Source organism: Penicillium rubens (assembly GCF_028828025.1).
Source record: "Penicillium rubens strain IBT 27055 chromosome Unknown utg000003l_segment0_segment0, whole genome shotgun sequence".
Lineage (NCBI taxonomy): Eukaryota > Fungi > Ascomycota > Eurotiomycetes > Eurotiales > Aspergillaceae > Penicillium > Penicillium rubens.
This window is the reverse complement of record NW_026890601.1, coordinates 8,157,160-8,178,895: the sequence shown is the minus strand read 5'-3', so window position 1 is coordinate 8,178,895 and position 21,736 is coordinate 8,157,160. Positions and strand designations below refer to the sequence as shown.

Here is a 21,736-nt window from a genome sequence, read left to right as displayed (position 1 = left end):
TGTCTGGAATAGTTTGTTCGAAGCTGTGCAAGTGGAATGTAACTTGTACATCTGTTCTAATTGCCCATGCCCTTCTCCCAGTTCTCCTGGACCAGCTCCCAGTACTTCTCGCGAGATCGTTCACGGAATGTCTTTCCAAACTTGATCATAAAGAGAAAGACTGAAGCGCATGCCATGCCAACAAAAGCAGCGGAGATAAAACAGTTCTGGTATCCCAGGTTCTCGACCCAGGGTGTGATACTAAATGAAGTTAGTACCTGTCTTCCGCTAGAACTCGAGAGAAACATACCCATAGCCAATTGCAAAAGACATGGTATTCCGGACCAGAATCACACTAGCCATTGCAATGCCACTCAGCTCTCGGTAGCTGTCAATGAAGTAGTTGACACTAAGCGCGATGCCGCAGGCATTTGTGAAGGCCAGAATGCACATTCCAACAATTAGTCCAAACCAGTGGATCTCATGAGCAGCACCAACACCCCATAGAATAAGGGAAGAAGGCACAAGGACCAAACAAGCGAGGAAGGGCCAGAGACGGTGCTCTGCCTCCATGACGCCGTTGTTCCGGCGGGCGAGTTTGACGGTGAGCCAGTCGCTGAATCGGCCAGTGAAAATGGATCTATTTGTGTCAGCTGTGGTTGCAGTCTCGGACTAAGGTGGATATCGTACCCCATAATCACACCAGTGATGGGAGCTAGATAACTCAGACCGACCATGGAAGATCTAAGATGCGTTAGCTCGCTTCGATTCATTGCGCGAGGAATAAGAAGACCAACCCGAAGTTGTATGGCTCCCCGCCAAGGATGATAGAGGCCGTTCCATTCATGATGTTGAAGTAAACCAGGTAGGATCCGTAGGAGAAGCTAGCCTGCGTGTTAGTCCAAATGGATATCACCCGGAAAACGTTGCATCCATACCCAGCATAGAAGATAACCGGCCACGACAGGTAGTAAAGACACTGCCAGAATCGCCGGAACAAGGTATTCTGCTCCTGGCTCGGCCCCCAGAGCGCCAATTTCTTCATATATGACTTCTTGGTGTAGCCCGACCTTATACTAGCCCTAGTGGCAGCTTCCATGTCAACAGCCGCGGATCTATCCTTTTCGCCCTCCGAGCTGAATTTTGGAGACTTCGTGGATATCCCAGTGCTAGGCTCGTCGGAGAGCACTCGAACATAGTTTGTTTCCTCGCAGAAAAAGAAGAGGAACGTAATGGCACAGCCGACGAAGATACTCGGGTAGTAGAATACCCACCGCCAGCCCTGGTACTGGGCGATAAAGCCACAGATTACCGGGGCGAGGTAGTTACTTCCTGCCAGGAAGAATGCATAAAGACCCATGTATGTTCCTCGCTCGTGGGTGAAGTACTGCTGCTGTGTGAGCGTGGCTGGGTTTCTTAAAGGATTTAACTTACCACGTCCGTGACAGAGATTTGAGGAAGCGCTTCTACAGGTGCCGTGAAGAAACCTAAGAGGATGTTTCGTGCGAGCCATTGACCCTTGGTGTTTGCGTATGGCCTACCGGTGTTAGTCTTGTCTTATTGTGCACAAACCAGCGCGGTATAATTTTCTTACCCCCACATCGTCATACCCTGGATCGGTTAGCTATGGTCCTCAATTGATATTCAAGAAAGTGAAGGATAAGATACCAAGATTCCCATCAATGATAACATGTACGTCGGCCGCTTGCCATACTGCATAGCGAATGGCTGCCAAAACAGCAAGCCCCAGCCAGCTAACAAGAACATGTACCCGCTTCCCTCGTTCAGGGTACTCACGGGCAAGCCCGTTTGTTCATGAAGCGGCTTAATCACCGAGTAGACAACCGAGCAGGCAATTCCTGAGAACATCGTATAGCTAGAAACACGAAGCATCAACACCTAATCATATGATACAGGATCCCTCAAAGTCGGTCTGCACTTACATGCTCACGCAGGCAGTTGACAAAAGCTTCCGTCTCGGACTCCAATTGAGGGGGTCATCCGGGTCATTTGATGGGGTAGGAATCAATACAATGTCACGATCTCCGCGGTCCAAGTGCCGGGTCTCCATGACATGATCCACGTCCACCAGAGTCACGGTACCAGGGACGACTGTACTGTCGATGACTGGCGCCATGATGAAGCAATGTTCTTTCCTATGCAAATATATGTGGTTAACTCGGGGAAAGAACAAAAGGTTAAGTATGAGAGCGTTATTTCTGCGTAGCAGATAGGAAGAGAGAAGAAAATCCTTAAATCAGAGAGAAGGAATTGAGGAGAAGGAAGGATAGAGGGGAGATGTATTAAATGGGAAGATCGACATATTGACTCAATTGCATTTGAAGATGTGACTGTGACCTCGGAGGGAAAAAAGAGGGAAAAAAGAGGGAAAAACGAGGAAAAAAGATAAGAAGTCGACTATCAGATCTTCCCCGCAAAACTCGGAAGGTCTTGGTCTCTTCTCTTCTTCTCTTCTTCCCTTTAAGCCAATCTCTTTCTCTCTAACATCTCCAATTTGCCGACAATATATGGAGAACTTCGGTGTTTATTCCGAGATGCTTATCAAAAAACATAATAGGACTGTCCTTCAATACAAATAGATTGCCTTCCTATTTCGGACTAACGATCTCTCCCCTTTCAGGAAAGAAACGATTCAATCAATTCATGGCTTCGTTTCCATAACGCCTCGGCACTTTCTTCGCCCGCTGGGAAGTCGAGATGCGGCAACTTGGGTGTCTGGCAATGGTCGAGAAAGGCTCCAGATTGGACTGATATACTCACATCTAATCAGTACATCTCCATACACATCTACGATATTTTCACGTTATCTTACCTTCAAGTTCCGGATCAAGCAATCCGCGAAGCACCGTGGCGCTACCCTGCCCCAGGGATTTCGGCGCTTGTTGTAAGAGGACCGGTATGTCTTCGCCGGCTGGATAAAAGGAAATCCTGTCAAATCAAATGGTCTTCCCCCCGCTATTCGCTATCAGGACATACCTTCTTTCTTCCGCTGCAGCCAGGATTTGATCTCATCAAATGCAACGTATGTCTGGACGTTGGTTTTGGTATCTGAAGCGAATGAGAACGAAGAACCCAAAACACACAATTCACCAATAAACTCACTTCCTGGATTGGCGGAAAAGGCAACGATAGATCCGCTATACTTCTTCGCAACAGACTTGATAAACAAGACGATTGCGAGCATCGATTGCGAATATCCATCGAGAGAATGGTAATTTTCTCCATTCTATTCGAATAAGCATCTATCACCAGCAAGCATATAGCATACACCATATAACATATAACACAAACAGATCCACTCACCTCAAACCCCAAATCATCCCACGACGGCGCAGGCGCCTCATTCCGCAAACTAGATGTAACTAGAACAACCCTCGACCCTGGCTTCATAATATCACACAGCAGATTCAGCAGCAGGAAATAACACAGGTAGTTCCTCTGGAAATGAGACTCGAGCCCGTCCTCCGTGAGCTCCCACGGTACAGCCATGACCTCGGGAAATCCAACGAAGCCATCAATGGACACGCCCAACTCCTTAATAGTATGCGCTGCCTTGCGGAAGGAAGCCAGGCTGCCAGGGTCAGCCGTCACAAAGATCATCTTGACCGTTTTGTATTTCCGGTTGATATGGTCGACCACAGGCTGGAGCTCGGACTGTGACCGGCCCGTGTAGATTATGGTTCCCGCTCCGCCGTGCGCAAGGGCATCTGCAGTTGCTGCAGCGAGATCGCCTCGTTTGAGGCCGGATATTAGGACTGTTGTGGCAAGATGGTTAGTTTTGATAATATGGGGGTCGTTGGGGGTGTGGTACATGTTTTTTGCTTCACCCGGTCTGGGAACGTTTTCGTCACGTCGGTCCCCTGTGTCTGGTCATTGAAGGTACTACCCATTGTGCTGGCGGACTATCTGGTTAGGGTGATGGGTTATGTGACGAGAGATGGTTTGTATTCGTGGACAAGCCCGGCATTTCGTCATCATGAAGCCACCGCGGAGTTTGTACATTTGATCTCCGTGATGGAGCAATAGGGCGATGAAAATCGAATGGAATTATAGCTTGCAATTTATAAACACACTGAGTAACTTCGACCAGCAAAAAAAGTAGATCAGCGCTGGGATCAGGAAAATCAAATTCGCATTCATAATGTACAGCCAAAGAAATCGCGCGCATACGGAGCCTGCCGGTCAAAGGAGAAGAAGACAAATATAGGAATTCAAGATCCCGTGGATCTTATTGGGACGGGCCCGCGTCATCTTCAGGCATCTGTTCAATAACACCCTTCATGAGCTCAATGAGCTCATCAATGTCGGGCCGTTCCGAGGGTTCAACAGTGAGACACTTGCGGACAATATCCTTGACGGGCGCACTTATCGCAGGGCCATCGCTGTTGGATGCCTCCTCGCTTTCTCCCGACTTGCCTTTACCCTTGGAAGCGCCGGACTTCTCATCAGGGAATCGCCAGTCACCACCGAGAACGCACATGCTCAAGCTCCCACCGGTCTCTTCACTGCGTGCCTCGAAGGGGCTCTTGCCTACAAGACAGGCGTACAGTGTGCAGCCAAGCGACCAGATATCGACCTTGGTATCAATCATCGACCCTGTCTTGACATCGAAGAGCTCCGGTGCGCGGTATGGCATCGTGCTGTGTTCTGCTGCGGTATCCTGCACCGCCAAGGCGAGAGAGCGCGACGTAATGGCAATGGGGCTGGGCGCCAGAGAACCCAGATCCATCAGGATGGGTGATTGGCCGTTGTCATCGATCATGATGTTTCCTATGATGACCGTTAGCTCGAGCCGGAGGTTCCGCATCTGCAACCAAAAATGTTGGACTCACCAGGCTTGACATCTCGGTGCGCATAGGGGCGCAGGTCCCCATCCTCGACACCTTCCTGACTCCGGGTGACCTCGTCATCCATCAGGGGCTCATTCTCCTCATCCTCCTCACCCTCAGCCATGCGATGGCTAGCCCTCCGTTTCGGTTTCATCTGCATGCCCCGTTCCTCGTCTGCCTGCTCGCCTTCTCTCCGAACACCCTTCGCCTTTCGCGTAGACGCCGCCCCGCTCTTTACCCGATACTGATGCATCGAGCGAAGCGCATCGGCAACACCGAGTATCAGGACCATCAGCCGCTTCTCCGGGAACTTGGTATGGTTGACCAGATTGGCATTGATGGCATCCTGGAGATTACCGCGCTGGTAGTATGGGAGTAGGATATAGACCGTTTTCGAGCCTGGATCTCCGCCATCGGATCTGAATTTCGAGCCGGATTCTGTGGAGACGCAGTGGTCGATGGAGTGGATGATGTTGGATTGGGAGTTGAAGAGGTTGTAGGCTTCGACTTCTTTCAGAGCTTGCGACACGGATTCCTGACCGAATGGGCAGCGGATCTTTTTCAGCGCGAATAATTCGGAGGTCGTCTTATCTTGGACTAGGTAGACGTAAGAAAATCCGCCCTGTTGCGTTGTCAGTTCAGACCAGCTTGCAGCTTATTATCGGGTATCCTTACCTCACCCAACAAACGTAGAAGCTTGAAACTCCGGTTATTGATCTTTAGCTGCGGGGAGCTTGGAAAGCAACACATGCAATCCGTGAAGTTGTATAAGAGGTCGAAGAAGTATTGCGCCATGGTGTATATAATGCGATGACAGGAGATAGAGGACCCGGTGACGTCCGTTGACGGTAGGGTAGATGCGCAGAAGGTACAGAATGGAGAAGATCGTCGTAGAGACGTGTGTCTTGGAGAGAGAGGTAAGGATTGTAAGGATTGTAAGGATTGTAATACGCAGAGGTGGAAGATGGGAAGTCAATTGATTGGCATTACGTGGAGTGGAGTTCCATTTATTTGTTGTCTTTCCCCTTTTCCCTCTTTTATATTGAAATTGGACTCTCTTGGACTTTCTTCGCTCTCTTTTCTCTTATTCTAACTGGTTAAACTGAAACTGGTTGGGTCTGTCATTTTCATTTCTTTCTCTCTCTCTCTCCCTCTTTCTCCCTTCCCAATCACCATGGTGGAAGTTGGGCCGTCAACCTGATATCCTTGCATTCTCCCTAACGCTCCCTCTACACCCTTGACTTCTGAACCCTTCCAAGGGCTATTGATATTCGGACCTTTTATTTAAAGACGCATCCCACCTTTTTTTTTTTTTTTTTTTTTTTTCCTTAATTCTCATATTCATATCGTCCAAATCCCGCTCCAATGGCGCACCCCGATGATGTACGGGTCGGTGACGTGGTGAATGTCCCCGGTGGCATGCATGGGACGATCAAATACCTGGGACCGGTAGCGGGGAAGGCCGGACGATTTGCTGGAGTCGAACTGAGCGCCGAACACGCGCAAAGAGGGAAAAACAGCGGCGATGTCGACGGCCGGAAGTACTTCGTAACCTCGATCCCGGGTTCTGGTATATTCGTTCCCATGAACAACAGCAAGTATGTCACAAGGCGATCCTCGAATATCTCTACACCCACCACTCCTGCACGTGGGGGACCCGTCAACTTCAGCAAATCTGTCGGTGCAGCTCTTACTACCCCCCGCCCTCGAGTCCGACGACCCTCTCTCCCTCGACCCGAATCCCCGCGCGTCCCCATCCCCCCTCCGAAACTTAGCCTGGCCGGCTTGCGTACACCGTCGGCAGCATCGAAGACCGGCGGGGTGAGCAGTGCCATGCGTAGCCCCGTCAAGGCACCATCTCGGCTGTCTGATAGACCCTCGTCGCGACTTAGTGCGGATGATGATGCTTCCTCGTATGGGCGGCCATCGGACTTCCGCCGTCCGCTTTCCTCGGAGACTCAAGACTTGAAAGATCAGATCAAGAGTCTAGAGAAGCAGCTTCTGGACCGAGATAGGCAGCTCGAAGAGCAGTCTGGGACATTGAGCGAGTTCCAGAAGACCTTGGAGGAGATGGAGGGATCGGAGGGTCATTCCATCCGTACGCAGCTACGCGAACGCAACGAGCGGATTAACCAATTAACGGCCGAATTCGACGGTCACCGTGCAGACTTCAGAAGCACACTTGACACATTGGAGATCGCAGCCTCCGAAACAGAACGCGTCTACGAGCAGCGTCTTGACGAGCTTATACAGCAGAACAAGGAGTTGCAGGACCGCGGCGAAGATGTTGAGGTTGTTGCGCAGCAGCTCAAGCAGTTAGAAGAGCTGGTCTCGGAGTTAGAGGAAGGCCTCGAGGACGCCCGGCGTGGGGAGGCCGAGGCTAGGGCCGAAGTCGAGTTCCTCCGCGGTGAAGTTGAGCGCACCAAGTTGGAGCTGAAGAAAGAGCGTGATCACTCGGCCGCTGCCCTGAAGGATGCACACGCCGCTGCAGATGGACCCCGAAGCAATAGTGAATTGGACCAGAAGGATGATGAGATCCGAGGGCTCAAGGCCATTATACATTCATTGAGCCGCGGAAACCCCAGTGCGGCAGCCTTGGGACAGAACGGCTCGGCCGACCACCATAATCCGGAGCACATTACTCAGCTGGAGACTCGACTGCAAGAGGTGGAAGAAACCGCAAACCGCAAAAACAGTCGGGTCGAAGAGCTCGAGCGTGAACTTCAAGAAATGCACCTGCAGTCTGGCCGTCGCCGCAGCTCTACTGTCACTCTTTCACCCAAGCAACACAGGCCATCCCAGTCTGCGAGCAATGTCTCTACTCCCTCAAACAACCCCAACCCTAACCGTCTTTCTGACCGTACAGTGGTCCCGACCGACTGGCACGATGCTCCCTCGGAGCCCCGCCATCAGCGCGGTATCTCCAACACTTCTCAGTCGCGACTGGAGACTATGCATGAATCCGAGCGCTCTTCCGACGAGGATACCATGTGGTGCGAGATCTGCGAGACAGGCGGCCACGACATCCTAAACTGCACCAGCATGTTTGGCTCTGGTCAGAAGTCTGCTGGACAGAAGAAACCCACGCATGATGCTGCCGATGAACTTCCCGATGAACACCCAGTTGAGAAGACCGAACCCCTCCAGACTAAAGCCTCATCCATCCATGCCGATACTCCCCCGGCACTCAAGACAGGTCGGGATGTGGTCATGGAAGGACTGAAGGGTATCGGGGGGCTGGGCTCATCCATGGCTCCCATTGCCGGTAAGTCATCGGGAGTCATCGATGAGTCTAAGTGGTGTGCTCTCTGTGAGCGAGATGGTCACGAGAGCATCGACTGCCCATTTGATGAATAATGTTCTGGATATGCATTGGTTCGGTGACCACGCAAGATCGCAGCTCTCTGCTGCGTGTATCTATGGGGTGTTTTTCTAGTACATGATTGTTGGGTCGGTTACCCCGGTTAATAAATGAGTGTTTGCTTTTTCGGTTGGAGGAAAGCAGATGAGTTGCAGCACGGTGAAGGCTGTGTGCTTGTAATAAATACCATACCATTGGTCATAATAAGATGTCGTTCGTTGGTGCATACAACAGCTTTCCATGTTCCGTATCCCGGGTTGATCTCGACTTGAATCGCCCTTTTACATGCCGAGAGATGTATCCATCTCGTTTTATTCTGTCTTCTCCATATATATTCATGACGCATCAAAGAATGTTCAATTCGTTGCCCATAACCATTCATGACCGAAGATTACAGTTACAGCCTCACCAAGCTCACCCTCCAACACACCTGGTCAGTATCCATATATACTATTCAGGATGAATCGGCGGCTGCACAATTTCCCCATCTTGATACTTCAACGCCGCAATCTCTCCACAAGCCTTACACTTGCGCTTCTCCTCGTCGGCCGCAAACTCCTCAACCACAGCCTTAACCTGCGTCCCTAGGTCGACACACACGAATTTCTTCTCCCAGACAATCTCCTTGCAGTTCTTGCAATACCATCTCATAGCGTCGACTGCATCCTTAGCACGCGGCTGCTCCATCACGACACCGACAGTGTCCTTGAAGCGCACGGGACAGTGCGGGGTGTTCGCAGGAAGTAGGAAGATTGAGCCTTCGTGGATGGGGATATCTTGGAAACTAGGAGGTGTGGTTGAGTTGTCGACTGTTTTGAGGAGCATTGACCCTCGGTATTGGTAGAAGAACTCTGGTGTTGTGTTGATGTGGAAGTCGGTTCGGGCATTGGGCCCGCCCACTATCATTACTGTGTAGCCGGCTGTGGCTGGTGTTGAGGGATGGTAGACGCAGTAGTTATTGACTGGTGGTTGTAGGAGATGGGAGTTTTCTTCGAGCCTGGATAGATGTCGTTAGCAATTGGCTTTTCGGATAGCTTGCTTATTGGTCGCGTGATGAAGCATGGTACATATCTCAAATGGAAAGTGGGGGGAGATTAGGTACATATGTATTGCCAGATATGTGAAGTGTTGGACTTACCATTTGGGGATGTTTAGTGCTGGAGGAAGCATTGTAAAAATATATCAACGTCTGATTTTGTCGGAGTCTACTTTGTAGCCTTCTTTTTGCAAATGTCGCATGAGGTCGGAACTCTTAGAAATCAAAAACCGACGATCTGATCCTCGGAGATATCAGCTCCACCCCGGACTTAACCATCGGCCCGGATCAACTTCCCTCCGCTAATTTTTCTTTTTCATATCTCGAATCTAGCAGCCAGACTACAGTGTTCAACGGCGAGAGTTTTGACTAACCACACAAAATGGCGACCTCTCAACCCCCTCTTCGGTTTACATCCCATCACAATCTGGTATATCGCCTGGTCTTGTCCACCCTCACCGGCCGCACAGTCCACATCTCGCAAATTCGTTCGTCGTCGCCCACGAATCCGGGTCTTGCGCCTCATGAGATTTCTTTCCTCCGCCTCCTAGATGCAATCACCAATGGCTCTCAAATGGAGATCTCTTACACAGGTACCGTTCTTGTTTACAAACCGGGTTTGGTCACAGGCAGCACGGCCGGTACTGGAGCCAGCGGCGGCATGATCACCTACGAGCTTCCGTCAAACTGTAACCGCGGTCTCAGTTACTTCCTGATCCCTCTTTGTCTACTGGCCCCCTTTGCCAAAGCACCCATGAAGGTGCTCTTCACAGGACCCGGTGTGATCACCTCGTCGACACCGACTGGAGATATGTCCGTCGACAGCGTTCGTACTGCGATCCTTCCCCTGTACAAACAATTCGGTATCTTCAACAACATCGAACTCCGAATCTTGAGACGATCAAACACTGGTCCCACTGGCAGGGGTGGTGGTGGTGAAGTCCAGCTCGTGTTTGGCCACCAGGTCCGTCTGCCGAAGACTCTGCACTTGATGAACGCAGGCCGCATCAAGCGCATCCGTGGTGTTGTATACTCGGTTGGTGTGTCTGGCTCAAACAACGCTCGCATGATTGAGACCGCCCGTGGTATCCTCAACCCACTCAGTCCTGATACTTATATCTTCTCCGACGTTGCGTCTGCGCCTTTGGTACCCGCTCCGGATAAGACCAACCCCCAGGCAAAGAAGAAGATCGGCCTTGGGTTTGGTTTGTCCTTGGTAGCGGAGTCTTCCACAGGCTGCCTCTTCTCAGCTGATGTGGCCTCTCCGCCATCGGGTGGTCAAGCTCCCGAGGAAATTGGAAAGCAGTGTGCATTCCAGCTTCTAGAGACGGTTGCCAAGGGAGGTTGTGTGGCTCCTGCGGCTGTGACAACCATGTTCATTCTTATGACCATGGGCTCAGAGGACGTTGGTCGGCTGCAAGTTGGCCGAGATGTGATCGCTGATCCCAACGTGGTCCAACTCGCTCGAGACCTGTCCAAGTTCGGTGCCCCTGGCTGGGGCATCCGAGACGCACCTGACAATGGAGATGGAGATGTGATTGTCAGTGTTGTCGGCCGTGGAATTGGTAACGTCGGCAGAAAGGTTGCTTAAGCTGCCGTGGACGGCTTTCGCGCTTCATCCCAAGTCTTCCACCACTCTGAGGGCCGTCTTTGCCAAACAATCCGGGAAGTCTCACCTCAGCAGTTCACTCCTTCCCAAAAAAAACGGGGCCACGTGGTAGTCCATCAGATGCCGTTGGCGTCGAGGGCTTCTGGCCGTCTGTCCAGTGCACGCCAGCGTGCTCCAAGAAGCTCAGACGTTTTCAAGGCTTGACTTGTCGAGCATGAACTCGACCTGTCGCTCCACAGCGACGAAGCCATTTGCGGCAAAAGACTGCTCTTTCCTGTTATCATGATACCCATACGAAACTTGCCAGAGCAAGGTGTCAATCTCTTACATAGGATTCAATATCATTATATTCTCTTCTACTTCTATACACATTGACATAATGGTGACATACATGGTCTATCGCCCGGGTGACCAGGTGTATCCTGAGGCCATCCACTCTTTTTTTTATAAATATCCCTCTCCCTCCCCTTTTCCTCTTCTCTTCTTCATCTCCCCAACTCTCTCTTCTTTTTCCCATTTCCCATTCCCCATCCCCCATCCCCCATCTCCCATCTCCCCGCCCTTCATCTTCATCTTCATCGCACAATCATCCATCCATCCATCCGTTCATTCATCATCGTCTTCTTCCTTTTCCTCTTCTCCCCCTGCCGTTGTCACTGTTTGTTTACACCCTCTCTCCCATTTTCCCCAGCGTTGGCTCGCACCTCATCGTGGTGCTGGGGTCCAGTAGCCCTTCGGGGTGAAGCCAAGACGAGCCCTTGCCATTTATTTCATCTTGGGGTTTTGTTTGTTTACCATCTATCCCCCGCCTTCTGCTCACCGGTCCCGGGGCAACCTGGTGCCGACTGAGAAGTGAAGAGAGGGACTTCGTCACCATGTCTGCCTGCAACGTCCTCTACCATTTATCCATCTTCATCTTTCGGGTTTTGTCTGTCTGCCATTTATCCCCCGCCTTCTGCTCACCGGTCCCGGGGCAACCTGGTGCCGACTGGGAAGTGAAGAGAGGGACGTCGTCACCATGTCTGCTTTGCAATGTCTTCTGCCATTTCATTTATCTTGCCATATGTTTGGCCATTTATCCCCCAGCGTTGGCTCGCACCTCATCGTGGTGCTGGGGTCCAGTAATCCTTCGGGATGAAGCCAAGACGAGCCTCTTCTTCCTGTACTTCTTTTTTTTTACTTTTTTACTTTTCTTTTTTTTTTTTTTTCTTTTCGTTGGGCTTTGGTGTCTTTTTCGCTCTGTAGAGTTCTTTGCAGTGATGTGGTCTTCGTGTATGACTTCCAGGGTAGGGCTTTATGGTCGCGTGACTTCGTTGCTTTTGTCTCTTGGACTTGGTGCTTCTTCACACCAAAAGGATTGGTCTTTTGGATCTTTTGTTTTGCTTTGTTTTCCCTTTTTACTCGGTAGTCATGGAATGGTTGCAATGAAATGATTCTCGTTCTAATTCTATTCAAATGTAGTAGACGCTAAGGAGATAGAAGACCAGACAAGACACGCTCGCTTGCAAAAGGGGTTCTCACAGGACAAAAGACAAAGAAAACAGAGTGCTTGAACGCTTTTGAGATGACAGGGCAATGGGAAAATCAACAAGACCAATGAAGAAAAAGACAGCGAGATAAACAGTAGTATGTGCAATGGAAGAAGGCCAAAGAATATCAAAAAGGATTGTGCAAGAAGTCAAGGAATGCCAAAAGTGACAAGAAACAAACAAAAAAACAGCATGAGGGACAAGAATCACTCGGTCGGGAGAGCATCTCAGTCCGAAGTATCCTCATCCTTACCAGGATACATAATATCCTGGCGATAAACAGCCAGGATATGGTTGACGAAGACGAAGAGGAACATGCAGACAATGCAGACAGTCATCGCAGAGCCAACACCCTTGATCCCGGCGCTATCAAAAGCATTTCCAAGCGTAATAGTAGCAATGGTGAACCCCGTATTAGGGAAAACCATCGCCCACCAGCTAAGATGGAAGCTCCTCGGCGGCGACCGAATAACCGCAATAGCAGCGACACAGAAGAACCAAAAGCTCAGAGCCCACAGAAACGCGCCCGTCGCCAACGCCAGAATCTCCAGCATGCGTCCATCAGCAGCAGTGTCCTCACTCCCCATCACCCGGAACGTCTCAGGTAGTCCCTGCGCCATGCCCACGAGAGCAAGCGCCGTGAACGCTGGCGGTCCGACGCAGATGAACATCGCTGGTCTGTGTTCGCGGCACGGTAGTCCACTCTCCATCAGTCGGCCGATGTAGTGCGAGTACATCATGAACGAGATGCAGAAGCCCAACCCTTGGAAGGTTATTCCGGCGGTGATGATTGGGATTGCTGCGCGCTCGGGCTGGCTCGCGGAGATGACGGAGGCGATGGTCCCACTTAGCATTACTGGGAACGCGGGCAGGACCCAGGACGGCATCATTGTTTGGAGGCGGTAGGTGTGCGAGGTGAAGACGAAGGAGTATTGTACCACGGCGAGAGTGAAGGTGCAGAAGCAGTATAGCCAGAAGAGGACTTCGAGGGTTGTTGTGAACGCTGGGGTGGGGTTCTCGCCGAAGTACTTGTCCAGACCGGTTATCATTGTTGCGACGGAGAGCCAAAAGGTTGGGAAGAAGAGGCCTTCGCGTTCGTGGCGGAAAGAGTTGAGCATTCCGCCATGGATTGTGAACCGTGCTGCCATGAGAGAGCAGACGAGGGAGAAGAGGACGAGGTTGATGAGGTAGATGGCTAGGCCGATCTCATGGCAGCCTTTGAATTGGTTCGGCTGGTTTGCGATGAGGAGGGCTAGACCTCCTGCGCTCATGGTGAGGGTGTACCATGCCCATGTGAAATGACGAAGACGATCGCGGAAGCTCAGTGGCAAGTACTTCTGGGTCTTCTCTGAGTCGAGCATGAAAGGTGTGTCTGACTGAGAAGACATTGGCGCGGATGGAGGATGAAGCTCTTGGCTGTGTTTAGGCAAAGCCTGTAGTAGAATTGGAGCGGACATTGTGGGTATATAGAGTTGATGCAATGAGATATAGATGAAGCCCTAAGCTCGGAACATAAAAAAAAAAAAGAAGTATAGAGTGGATATAGTGAATATATTGAAGATGGATCTATAAACCAAATCATAGAATGGAAAAGCAAAAGTCAAGGCTTGAAGAATGGAAATGATTGTAATGATTGTAGTGAACGACCTGGGAGAAGGAGCGAAAAGGGAGATGTTAATATACCAGGATGGGCAGCAACATACAAAACGTCCAGGCATATCAATTCCATAATTCCATAATCCCACAATTCACCGAAGATCAGCCAAGGAATTCCAAGACTCTACTTTTTCAGAGTGAGAAAAGATCAAACACCAAAAAGGGGACTCTATACAAGGCACGGGGGTCGTTCAAGGCAATGAAACCCTTGCAACGGACCTACCAGCGGCCTCAATGGGCATGTAGGACCCATAATTTCATCGAACTAAGGAAAATTCTATAAGAATAGATCGTTCCAGGATGTTAGGCTCGGACGATTCATCACCACATGCATCAGGGGGGTGGCGGTTAGTGCCCCTAGGGAGGAGTTCCGGAAGCATAGCGATCCACTGCGGATCTGGACGTATACGATCGTACTCTGTACTCCGTATACACTCGGCACTCCGTACAAATAAAATAAAAATTTCGATGCCTAGGGGACTGCCAAGAAACATGTAGAACTTATTGGCGCATAGCGCTTTTCCTGCGCCGCAATGATTGACCTGGTCCTTGAGTGGATTGAGTGGAGAGTACAAGGCTGATTGAGAATCTATACAATATGTCAGTACACACAACACCATCACTGAATCAGAGACAAAGTTACTCAGATGATGAATCTCAAACCCTTGGATCCCGAGATAATTCGGCCCGAATGTGATATCCTTTGTTTTTTTCGCCGAAACCTTCCGATAGGAGGTCGAGGATGTATAAACGGAAAGTCTAAACAGGGATTCTTATGCGCGCCCAACATGACTGGACACCAAATGCCAAGAACAAGTGATCGACAGTATATTGACGGACCGCTGCCAAGCTTTAGTTTTGTGAAAGTCGAGATGGGACTGGTGGAGATGCCGAATAACTTGGTAACACCATTGCGTGTATGCACAACGTAGAACAAATTCAATAGAATACCCCGCAATACACGCAATAGAGAAGTTGAGATGTCGAGATGTTGAGAAGCTGAGATGTTGAGAAGTTGGAAAGTTGACAAAATCCCAGGTGGAGTCGGAACGTTGACGTAGTCGGAATTTCTTGGCATTTTCCCCTGAACTTCCCAGTTTCTCTCTCTCTTATCTTCACAGCCCCCCAAATCAACACTATTGGCATTGGGATTCTCGCCAAGAGACCATTCGGACATGGGTTCTGTCGATCGGTCGATCATTTTCCAAGGGGTCTTTGGCTTTCATTGGTGGGTGGGTTGGCTTATCTTTCATCATTTTGCCAAGATGTCCACACCCTGTTTGAAAGTGATATACGACATTATGCGATGAAACGCATCTATGTTGGTGAAACCCACCAATGTCATCAAAAATCCACTTTCCTTCACTCAAGTGTCTGGCTCTTATGGAGTCGATGGAGTCTACGGAGTCGATGGAGTCGATGGAGTCTTACTGTCAACTTCACGGGATCACCCGCAACCCTACATACAGCCTTGGAAGATACATCCATGGATACCATATAAATCACTTCATTCAGAAGATCAAAAATGAAAAAAATGAAGGTTCAAACTGACGCAAAACAAACGCAATATAATGCAATGCACCTCGAACTCAGAAAATGACAAATCCAAACTGCAACATATGCAACAGAACGCCAGCGGGTCCTTCGAAACGTCTTCAGGGCAGCAATGCATGAAATCATGTCAACGTCGAAGTTTCTGCATTCTGCAGAAACACAAACTCTGGGCACATGCATCCCCAGACCCAATCACATCACAACATCTACTCACATCATTCGGTAAACAAGATCAGAGGCCAGCTCCGTCGTCAAATCCAACAACGCACGAAGACTCTTCGGGGAATTGGAAATAGAAGTCTCATCCCGTTCCGTCTTGGCATCCACGGGCCGCAAAGACGGCGTCGCCGAAACTGAATCCTCTGCCGAATGATACCGTGCCAATTCCTTCACGTTGCACGCCGCATAATGCACCACCAATCGACGCAGCTGGTTCTCACGAAGTTGGGTCGCGGATGTTGGCGAGATCGGCTCCAGTCGGGATGTCTTTGTGTATGCGTAGTGCACCAGCTCCAGCACCATCTGCGCCTTGGTTGCTGCCAAGCCGTCTAGAATTTGGGAGTCACCCAGATCGGCAGTTTCGAAGTGTGTCGATGACAGGAGGAGCAGATCGCGATGCAACTTTCGGAGACATAGCTGGGCGAGGGCGGGAATTAGGTACCGTGTGGCAAAGACATAGAGTTTCGCGTGGAAGGTGATGTAGGGCAGCTCGGTGCTCGGCGTCTCGATTGGGGCGGGCTCCGAGGTTGGTGGGTCATCGTATTGTAGCGAGGTGAACTCGTCCCATAGACTGAGGCCGGGCTCGCAGGGCGAGGTGGCTTGCTGTTGCGCGAAGGACATGTCGAGCATTGGTCTTTGCGGCTGTGTTTGGCTAATGCTGGTGTCTGAGTTTCTATCTTGCGTCCAGGAATTTTCCATCGATTCCGCAGCAGGCGCAGGCTGTTCTTCTGCAGGCGCAGGCTCTTCAGTTGCAGGTGTAGGTTCAGGTTCAGGTGCAGGTGCAGGCTGTTCAGCTGGCTGTTCCCAGTGCTCTGTTGATTCTGGTTCCGGTTCTGGGACAGGGTCTGCTGGAGTCCGTTCTTCAATGGGCTCTGTTTCTGGCTCGGGGATAGACTCGGCAGCAACTTCTGGGGGTGGTGTTGATGGCGGCGTAAGGCTGACAGGCTCAACTGGTGCGGGAGATTCTTCTTCGACAAGCTCTGCTTGCTTTTTGCCCTTCTTCCCTTTCTTGCCCTTCCTTTTGCCCTTGGGTTCTTCTGGCTCCCGTGACACAGGTTCTTCGGTCGGAACTGCCCATTCGTCATCCACAGGATGCACATCCTCGGCCGGTGGCTCTCGTGCAGTCTCCGTTTCGTGGTATGTCTCTGGCTCTGGCTCTGGCTCTGCTGCATCGACTGGAGCCTCGGGCTCTGGAACCGCCTCAGCCTCAGGCTCTGGCGCATGAGTTGGAGTCAATGGTTCCTTGGCCTCGGTGGGCGCAAGCTCAGACACAGGTTGAGCTACTGGCGGCTCGGGCTCAGGCGTAGGCTGATGGTACGCTCCTTGTCCCCGATGGCGAAACTGCGGAGGCGGCGACGGAGCCGGGGGTGGCACAGTCGACGAGATCGAACCAGACCGGTAATTCTCTCTCCAGGTGGCGGTGCTCGGCGATCTCTCGACTACTCCAAACCTGTGGTCTTCCTGGACACCTTGCTCGCGACGAGGCACGTTATAATCGCCGGTGTATGCATACTCGCAGAAAGCTACGAAGGTCTCGACATCATCTTCTTCCAGAACAGCGATTCGGTGTTTTGATTCCCTCGTCGGACCGTTCATGAGATTATGGAGTGGTTTGGAGACATGCTGAGCGAGCCCCGACTGGATTGTCAGCTTCGTATGTCGTGGGCCAACGAGGAAGGTGAATGACGGTGAGTGTATGATACTGAAGACGTTGGATTAGCGGTCTGCTAATGGTGTATACCTATGTCATGGGCTGATGCGATGCTCTCCATACCTGCTAAAATTGGGAACAGACTCCATGAGAGACGGTTGACCTTCCGCTTCAGAAGGGATGAGATGAAATTAATCTACGTTCTAACATGCAGGATAGTGCCATTAAATATTTTACGTCGAATTCCCAAGGCGCCGGAAGCGATCTTGGGCGAAGATAGTGGTATGCAACGTGTGCAGCTGTGATGGGGAAAAGCAGTTCCCAAGACCCATTGCACTAACGCTAGACGGAATTACCATATGAGATATGCGAAATGGGGCCAAACGAGATTTGATGTCGTGGTATATGCTCGCCCTACACTGTCCTCTCGATATCCTATGGTTTGGTATCCCCCAATGCCAATCACCATTCACTCGTCCAAATGAACCATTTGAATTCGATGCCGCTATCACCGAGACAAAATAACAATGCAGAACAACCATACAGAGCAACCATACAGAACTGTCGGTGTTGACTGGGTCCTAGACTGTCCAATTGTCGGGCGACGTTGGCGTCAGCAGGTTTGTGCCCAATCCCCAGCCTCGAGAGAACCCAATCTGTGGCCTCACTGGTTGATTTGTTCCTGAGGGCTCCATCGGGGCTTGGAATTTGAAGCTTCACTTATTTTTTATTTTGATTTGTCTTGGATGTTTGAGATGTTTTGGATATTTTGGATATTTTGGATGTAGCGGTCAACAGTTGTACAACGGAGCCCTAACAAGGTACCTAACTATACCGAGGTTGGATTAGCAATGACATTTACCAAATATATTGACGGACATTTACGAAAATAGGCATGACAGCCCTCGAAGTGCCTTTTCTGCTACAGGTTGAATATATTCCTCGCCCCTCTTTTCCTTGAAACAAGCTTATTCCGCTGTCCTATCGAAGAGAAGCAGTAAATCCAATATGATTGCCACCTTTAGGATATCAACGAATCACATTTCATACATCCAATATTCTATGTAAAAGAGTAGGGTAGTCTATCAACTATATATCCAAAACAAATCCAAAATAATATACAAAAATAAACCACCTATTAACTACTATGCATCAACCGAATCTGCGTGTTCCCAGGCTCCCACTCCCTCAACCCTTCACCAACACTATACCAAAACCGCAACCGAATACACTCCTTCCTCGCAGCCTCCAAATCCCCCTTCTCAAATGCCTCTCCAAGCCTATTCACACACTCAACAACCCTTCCCTCATTCTCCTTCTTAAGCTCGTTGATCTGCACCTCCGCCTCAGCAGAACCCCCAACCTCCTCAATAGTCTCCTGCACCTCCATAACCTCCATCAGCGTCTCCGCATCAAGCGCATGCTTAGTCGACGCGTCCTCCGCCGTCACGTCAATCCCGTGCCATTCCCGTAGAATGTACTGTGCCCGCTGCAGCGGGTCCAGGAGTGTCCGGTACGCTTCGTTGATCCGTGCTGAGAGACCCTCGGCGAGCTGCTTTTCCGCTCCGTTCGGGTATTTGTCAGGGTGGACAAGGCCTTGCAGTTGCAGGAATTCGCGGCGGAGATCGCTGGTTGAGATTGCGAATGCCGAGCCTGGTGGCGGGCCTGCCGGTAGCGTTTGAGGGAAGACCGTGTAGTGGTTGGTTATGTCTGGCGCGCCGGCGAGAGTAGTTTTGTTGGCTTCTGTTGGCTTGGAGGCTTCCGTTGAAGAAGAGCGACGGTGCGTCATGAAGGCCTGGTTTGTGGGAGTTCGACGTGTTGGGAGGGTTGTTAGTCCTCGCGCTGGCTGGCGATATCGGCAGAGCAGGCATGCATCTTGGCTTGTGTTTGATAGCGACTGGGTTGGTCGTGGGAGAGACCGTGGGGTGGCTGTGCGAGAGAGATGCTGTGCAATTCTCTGTGGACGGAAAGCCATGACTTATGTAGTTGTTTTAATGGTCAAGGGAAGGTCAAAGGGAAGGGCTTATAACTTCACAGACGATAAAAAGCCCTCGGCATACCGCTTTACGTCATCCCCGCATTTGCCACGTGATCAACCAGGGACTAGGTACAGGTACATCTCTTGATACTTTGGACAGGAAAGGAAGGATATCGATATCGACCTGGATATTCGACTTATTCAACAAATTACATGCTGTACTTTCAGTTGTATGCAATTTCCAATTAGGAGGCACAAGACAGATAGTTGAAGAGCCAACATATGAACCCGAATCATTCAATCCCCCAAAGCTTAACCGTACGGTCGTGACCGCAGCTAGCAATCCACTTTGCATCGTCACTGACATCCGTGCTGAGAACGTTACCCGAGTGGCCACTCAGCGACTTCACGAGGGACCAGTCATCCGCGCTGAAAATGTTGACACTTTTATCAAACCCACTGCTAACAAAGAACGTGCCCGACTTCTTGGGCGAGGGCGCCTCCGCTGCTTTATCCACTGCAGCTGGCGGAGCGCCATCAATGTCCATCCCGCCATCTGTAGAAGGCAAGAAGGACGCAGCCTCTGCACCCTTGTACCAGCGGAGATCCGATACCACGCTCTTATGCGCACCAATCCCGCCCGTCTCTTTCATCTGTCGCAAGTCCCAGCATTTGACCCATCCATCGCCGGAACCAGACAGCACCCGGTGTCCATCAACGCCCCAGTCCATACCGTAGATTTCGCGAATGTGGCCGTCGAGGATCATCACGTTGCGCCCTGTCCGCAGATCCCAGATACGTCCGATACTGTCGAATCCACCACTAGCCACAAGAGAGCCATCACTGTTGAACGCCACTGTATATACCTCTCGCGAATGGCCTTCTTGGAGCAGCAGCTCAGTGGCTGTTTCAACATCCCACAGCCGCCATGAGCTGTCGAAGGATGCCGATGCTGCATAACGACCTGAAGGGTGGAACTCGGTACGGCACACACGCCCCGAGTGACCAGATAACGTAGCCAGCGGCTTTTCCTGATCAAGGGCCCAGAGGTTAAGGTTTCCTTCGCCGCCTCCGGAGATCAAATTAACAGTTGAGGGTGAGACATTCGAGGTGGGTAGAGTGGCGCCGGGGAACCACGACAAACCACCCACTCGATCCGTATGCGCATTGAAACTCGCTTTTTCTTCCAGATTGGGCACGCCGAGCAATTTGATCCCACCGCTCCAGTTCCCAGCAGCGATTGTTTGCCCATCCGGCGCGAATCGACAAATGCTAACCGGACGATCGCCAGCAATCTGAGATCCGTAAAGATCAAACCCTTGTAGCTTCTCCTTGACGGCTTTGCGATGCTTGACATGCGTTCGAAGTGGAATTGTGGATTCGTCTTTGAGCCGGGCCACTCGAGCCTTTGCGCGCGGCAAAGAATAGCGCGCAATATCTTTCCGCGCCTCGAGTAACTCGTTCCCACCCTCTGTGAAGAATTCTTCTTGCTGTTCCCCTTCCTCCTCGGCTTCTTCCATTTCTATCTCGACTCCGCCCTGTTGCTCCGCCATGTCGGTCAACAGTTCACGTAGACGATCGCGTCGCTCTGATGGTCCTTCGCCGAATAGGGTAATGGGCTCTCCGAGCTCTCGTAGTCGTGCGCGCACTCGTGTGTCATCTGTTGGAACCACCATAGCTGCTGCTCTACGTTTCCGTTCGAATTGCGATAGAATGGCGGAGACCCGCTCGCTTGGGATCCCCCCTGCGGTAGTGGGCATATCATAGTCTTGGTCCATCGCTATAGTTCTATTAGTAGGTTTACCCCAAAAAAAGCTGTTTGATAACGACTCACGAAGATCAGCATAGCTGATGCCCCCCATGTCTGTGTCCTCCGTCTCCTCGACATAAGCCTGTCGCGCTGGGTGCATCATATTGGGCAACTCGGAAGCTTAAGCTTCTCCAATGGCTCAAAATGTAGATTAATAAAGATTCGGCGCTTGGGTAAAAAAAAATAACTGGGGTATCTTGTAGTGAAGAGAAAAAGGTTGGCGGGAGAGAAAGTGTTGCGGGCGGCAGAATATTTGATAGACCTTGGCGGTATCGCATTGAAGGGCATACAAGTTCACGTCTGAGGGAGTTGTAAATATCCGAATTCAACTACGTAAGAGGGCAATAGTAGTACTCATTTTGTTTGGTCTATTTTCCTACACGTTCAACTCCATACGGTTAACAATTTCTGCCTGAGAAATCGGGTATCCAAGAAAAATCAATGACGCCAGGCGGTCGGGCGATAAGGGCGGGTACTGTCTTATCCGTTGAGATTCGATGCAGC

The 21,736-nt window shown here is 50.8% G+C and overlaps 10 protein-coding genes across 10 annotated transcripts; 2 read left to right on the top strand and 8 right to left on the bottom strand.

Moving 5' to 3' along the window:
• Positions 1–56: 56 nt before the first annotated feature.
• N7525_009334 (putative MFS transporter) lies at positions 57–2,116 on the bottom strand (the record flags this gene model as incomplete). The annotated part of the gene is made up of 9 exons (XM_061214677.1): positions 57–240; positions 290–619; positions 670–723; positions 777–863; positions 918–1,366; positions 1,414–1,516; positions 1,574–1,590; positions 1,648–1,855; positions 1,923–2,116. The coding sequence occupies 9 exons, from the start codon at positions 2,114–2,116 to the stop codon at positions 57–59; spliced, it is 1,626 nt and encodes a 541-aa protein (XP_061069108.1).
• Positions 2,117–2,616: 500 nt separating this feature from the next.
• N7525_009333 (putative oxidoreductase, short-chain dehydrogenase/reductase family) lies at positions 2,617–3,890 on the bottom strand (the record flags this gene model as incomplete). The annotated part of the gene is made up of 6 exons (XM_061214676.1): positions 2,617–2,755; positions 2,803–2,911; positions 2,977–3,048; positions 3,103–3,226; positions 3,304–3,755; positions 3,812–3,890. 6 exons carry the CDS (start codon positions 3,888–3,890, stop codon positions 2,617–2,619), a joined length of 975 nt encoding a protein of 324 aa, XP_061069107.1.
• A 338-nt stretch (positions 3,891–4,228) lies between these two features.
• On the bottom strand, positions 4,229–5,624 carry N7525_009332 (putative serine/threonine protein kinase ENV7; the record flags this gene model as incomplete). Its single annotated transcript, XM_002563385.1, has 3 exons — positions 4,229–4,770; positions 4,833–5,451; positions 5,505–5,624. The coding sequence occupies 3 exons, from the start codon at positions 5,622–5,624 to the stop codon at positions 4,229–4,231; spliced, it is 1,281 nt and encodes a 426-aa protein (XP_002563431.1).
• A 570-nt stretch (positions 5,625–6,194) lies between these two features.
• Positions 6,195–8,186, top strand: N7525_009331 (CAP-Gly domain containing linker protein BIK1; the record flags this gene model as incomplete). The annotated part of the gene is made up of 1 exon (XM_002563384.2): positions 6,195–8,186. The coding sequence occupies one exon, from the start codon at positions 6,195–6,197 to the stop codon at positions 8,184–8,186; it is 1,992 nt and encodes a 663-aa protein (XP_002563430.2).
• Positions 8,187–8,640: 454 nt separating this feature from the next.
• N7525_009330 (3-hydroxyanthranilate 3,4-dioxygenase) lies at positions 8,641–9,360 on the bottom strand (the record flags this gene model as incomplete). Its single annotated transcript, XM_002563383.1, has 2 exons — positions 8,641–9,187; positions 9,329–9,360. 2 exons carry the CDS (start codon positions 9,358–9,360, stop codon positions 8,641–8,643), a joined length of 579 nt encoding a protein of 192 aa, XP_002563429.1.
• A 248-nt stretch (positions 9,361–9,608) lies between these two features.
• Positions 9,609–10,817, top strand: N7525_009329 (RNA 3'-terminal phosphate cyclase-like protein; the record flags this gene model as incomplete). The annotated part of the gene is made up of 1 exon (XM_002563382.1): positions 9,609–10,817. One exon carries the CDS (start codon positions 9,609–9,611, stop codon positions 10,815–10,817), a length of 1,209 nt encoding a protein of 402 aa, XP_002563428.1.
• A 1,774-nt stretch (positions 10,818–12,591) lies between these two features.
• Positions 12,592–13,821, bottom strand: N7525_009328 (tellurite-resistance/dicarboxylate transporter family protein; the record flags this gene model as incomplete). The annotated part of the gene is made up of 1 exon (XM_002563381.2): positions 12,592–13,821. The coding sequence occupies one exon, from the start codon at positions 13,819–13,821 to the stop codon at positions 12,592–12,594; it is 1,230 nt and encodes a 409-aa protein (XP_002563427.2).
• Positions 13,822–15,784: 1,963 nt separating this feature from the next.
• On the bottom strand, positions 15,785–17,692 carry N7525_009327 (uncharacterized protein; the record flags this gene model as incomplete). Its single annotated transcript, XM_002563380.2, has 2 exons — positions 17,568–17,692; positions 15,785–17,495 (listed from the first exon to the last, which is right to left on the bottom strand). Exons 1-2 carry the CDS (start codon positions 17,591–17,593, stop codon positions 15,785–15,787), a joined length of 1,737 nt encoding a protein of 578 aa, XP_002563426.1. The 5' UTR covers positions 17,594–17,692.
• An 890-nt stretch (positions 17,693–18,582) lies between these two features.
• On the bottom strand, positions 18,583–19,419 carry N7525_009326 (J-type chaperone JAC1; the record flags this gene model as incomplete). The annotated part of the gene is made up of 1 exon (XM_002563379.1): positions 18,583–19,419. One exon carries the CDS (start codon positions 19,417–19,419, stop codon positions 18,583–18,585), a length of 837 nt encoding a protein of 278 aa, XP_002563425.1.
• A 296-nt stretch (positions 19,420–19,715) lies between these two features.
• On the bottom strand, positions 19,716–21,335 carry N7525_009325 (putative pre-mRNA splicing factor; the record flags this gene model as incomplete). Its single annotated transcript, XM_002563378.1, has 2 exons — positions 19,716–21,202; positions 21,257–21,335. 2 exons carry the CDS (start codon positions 21,333–21,335, stop codon positions 19,716–19,718), a joined length of 1,566 nt encoding a protein of 521 aa, XP_002563424.1.
• Positions 21,336–21,736: the final 401 nt, after the last annotated feature.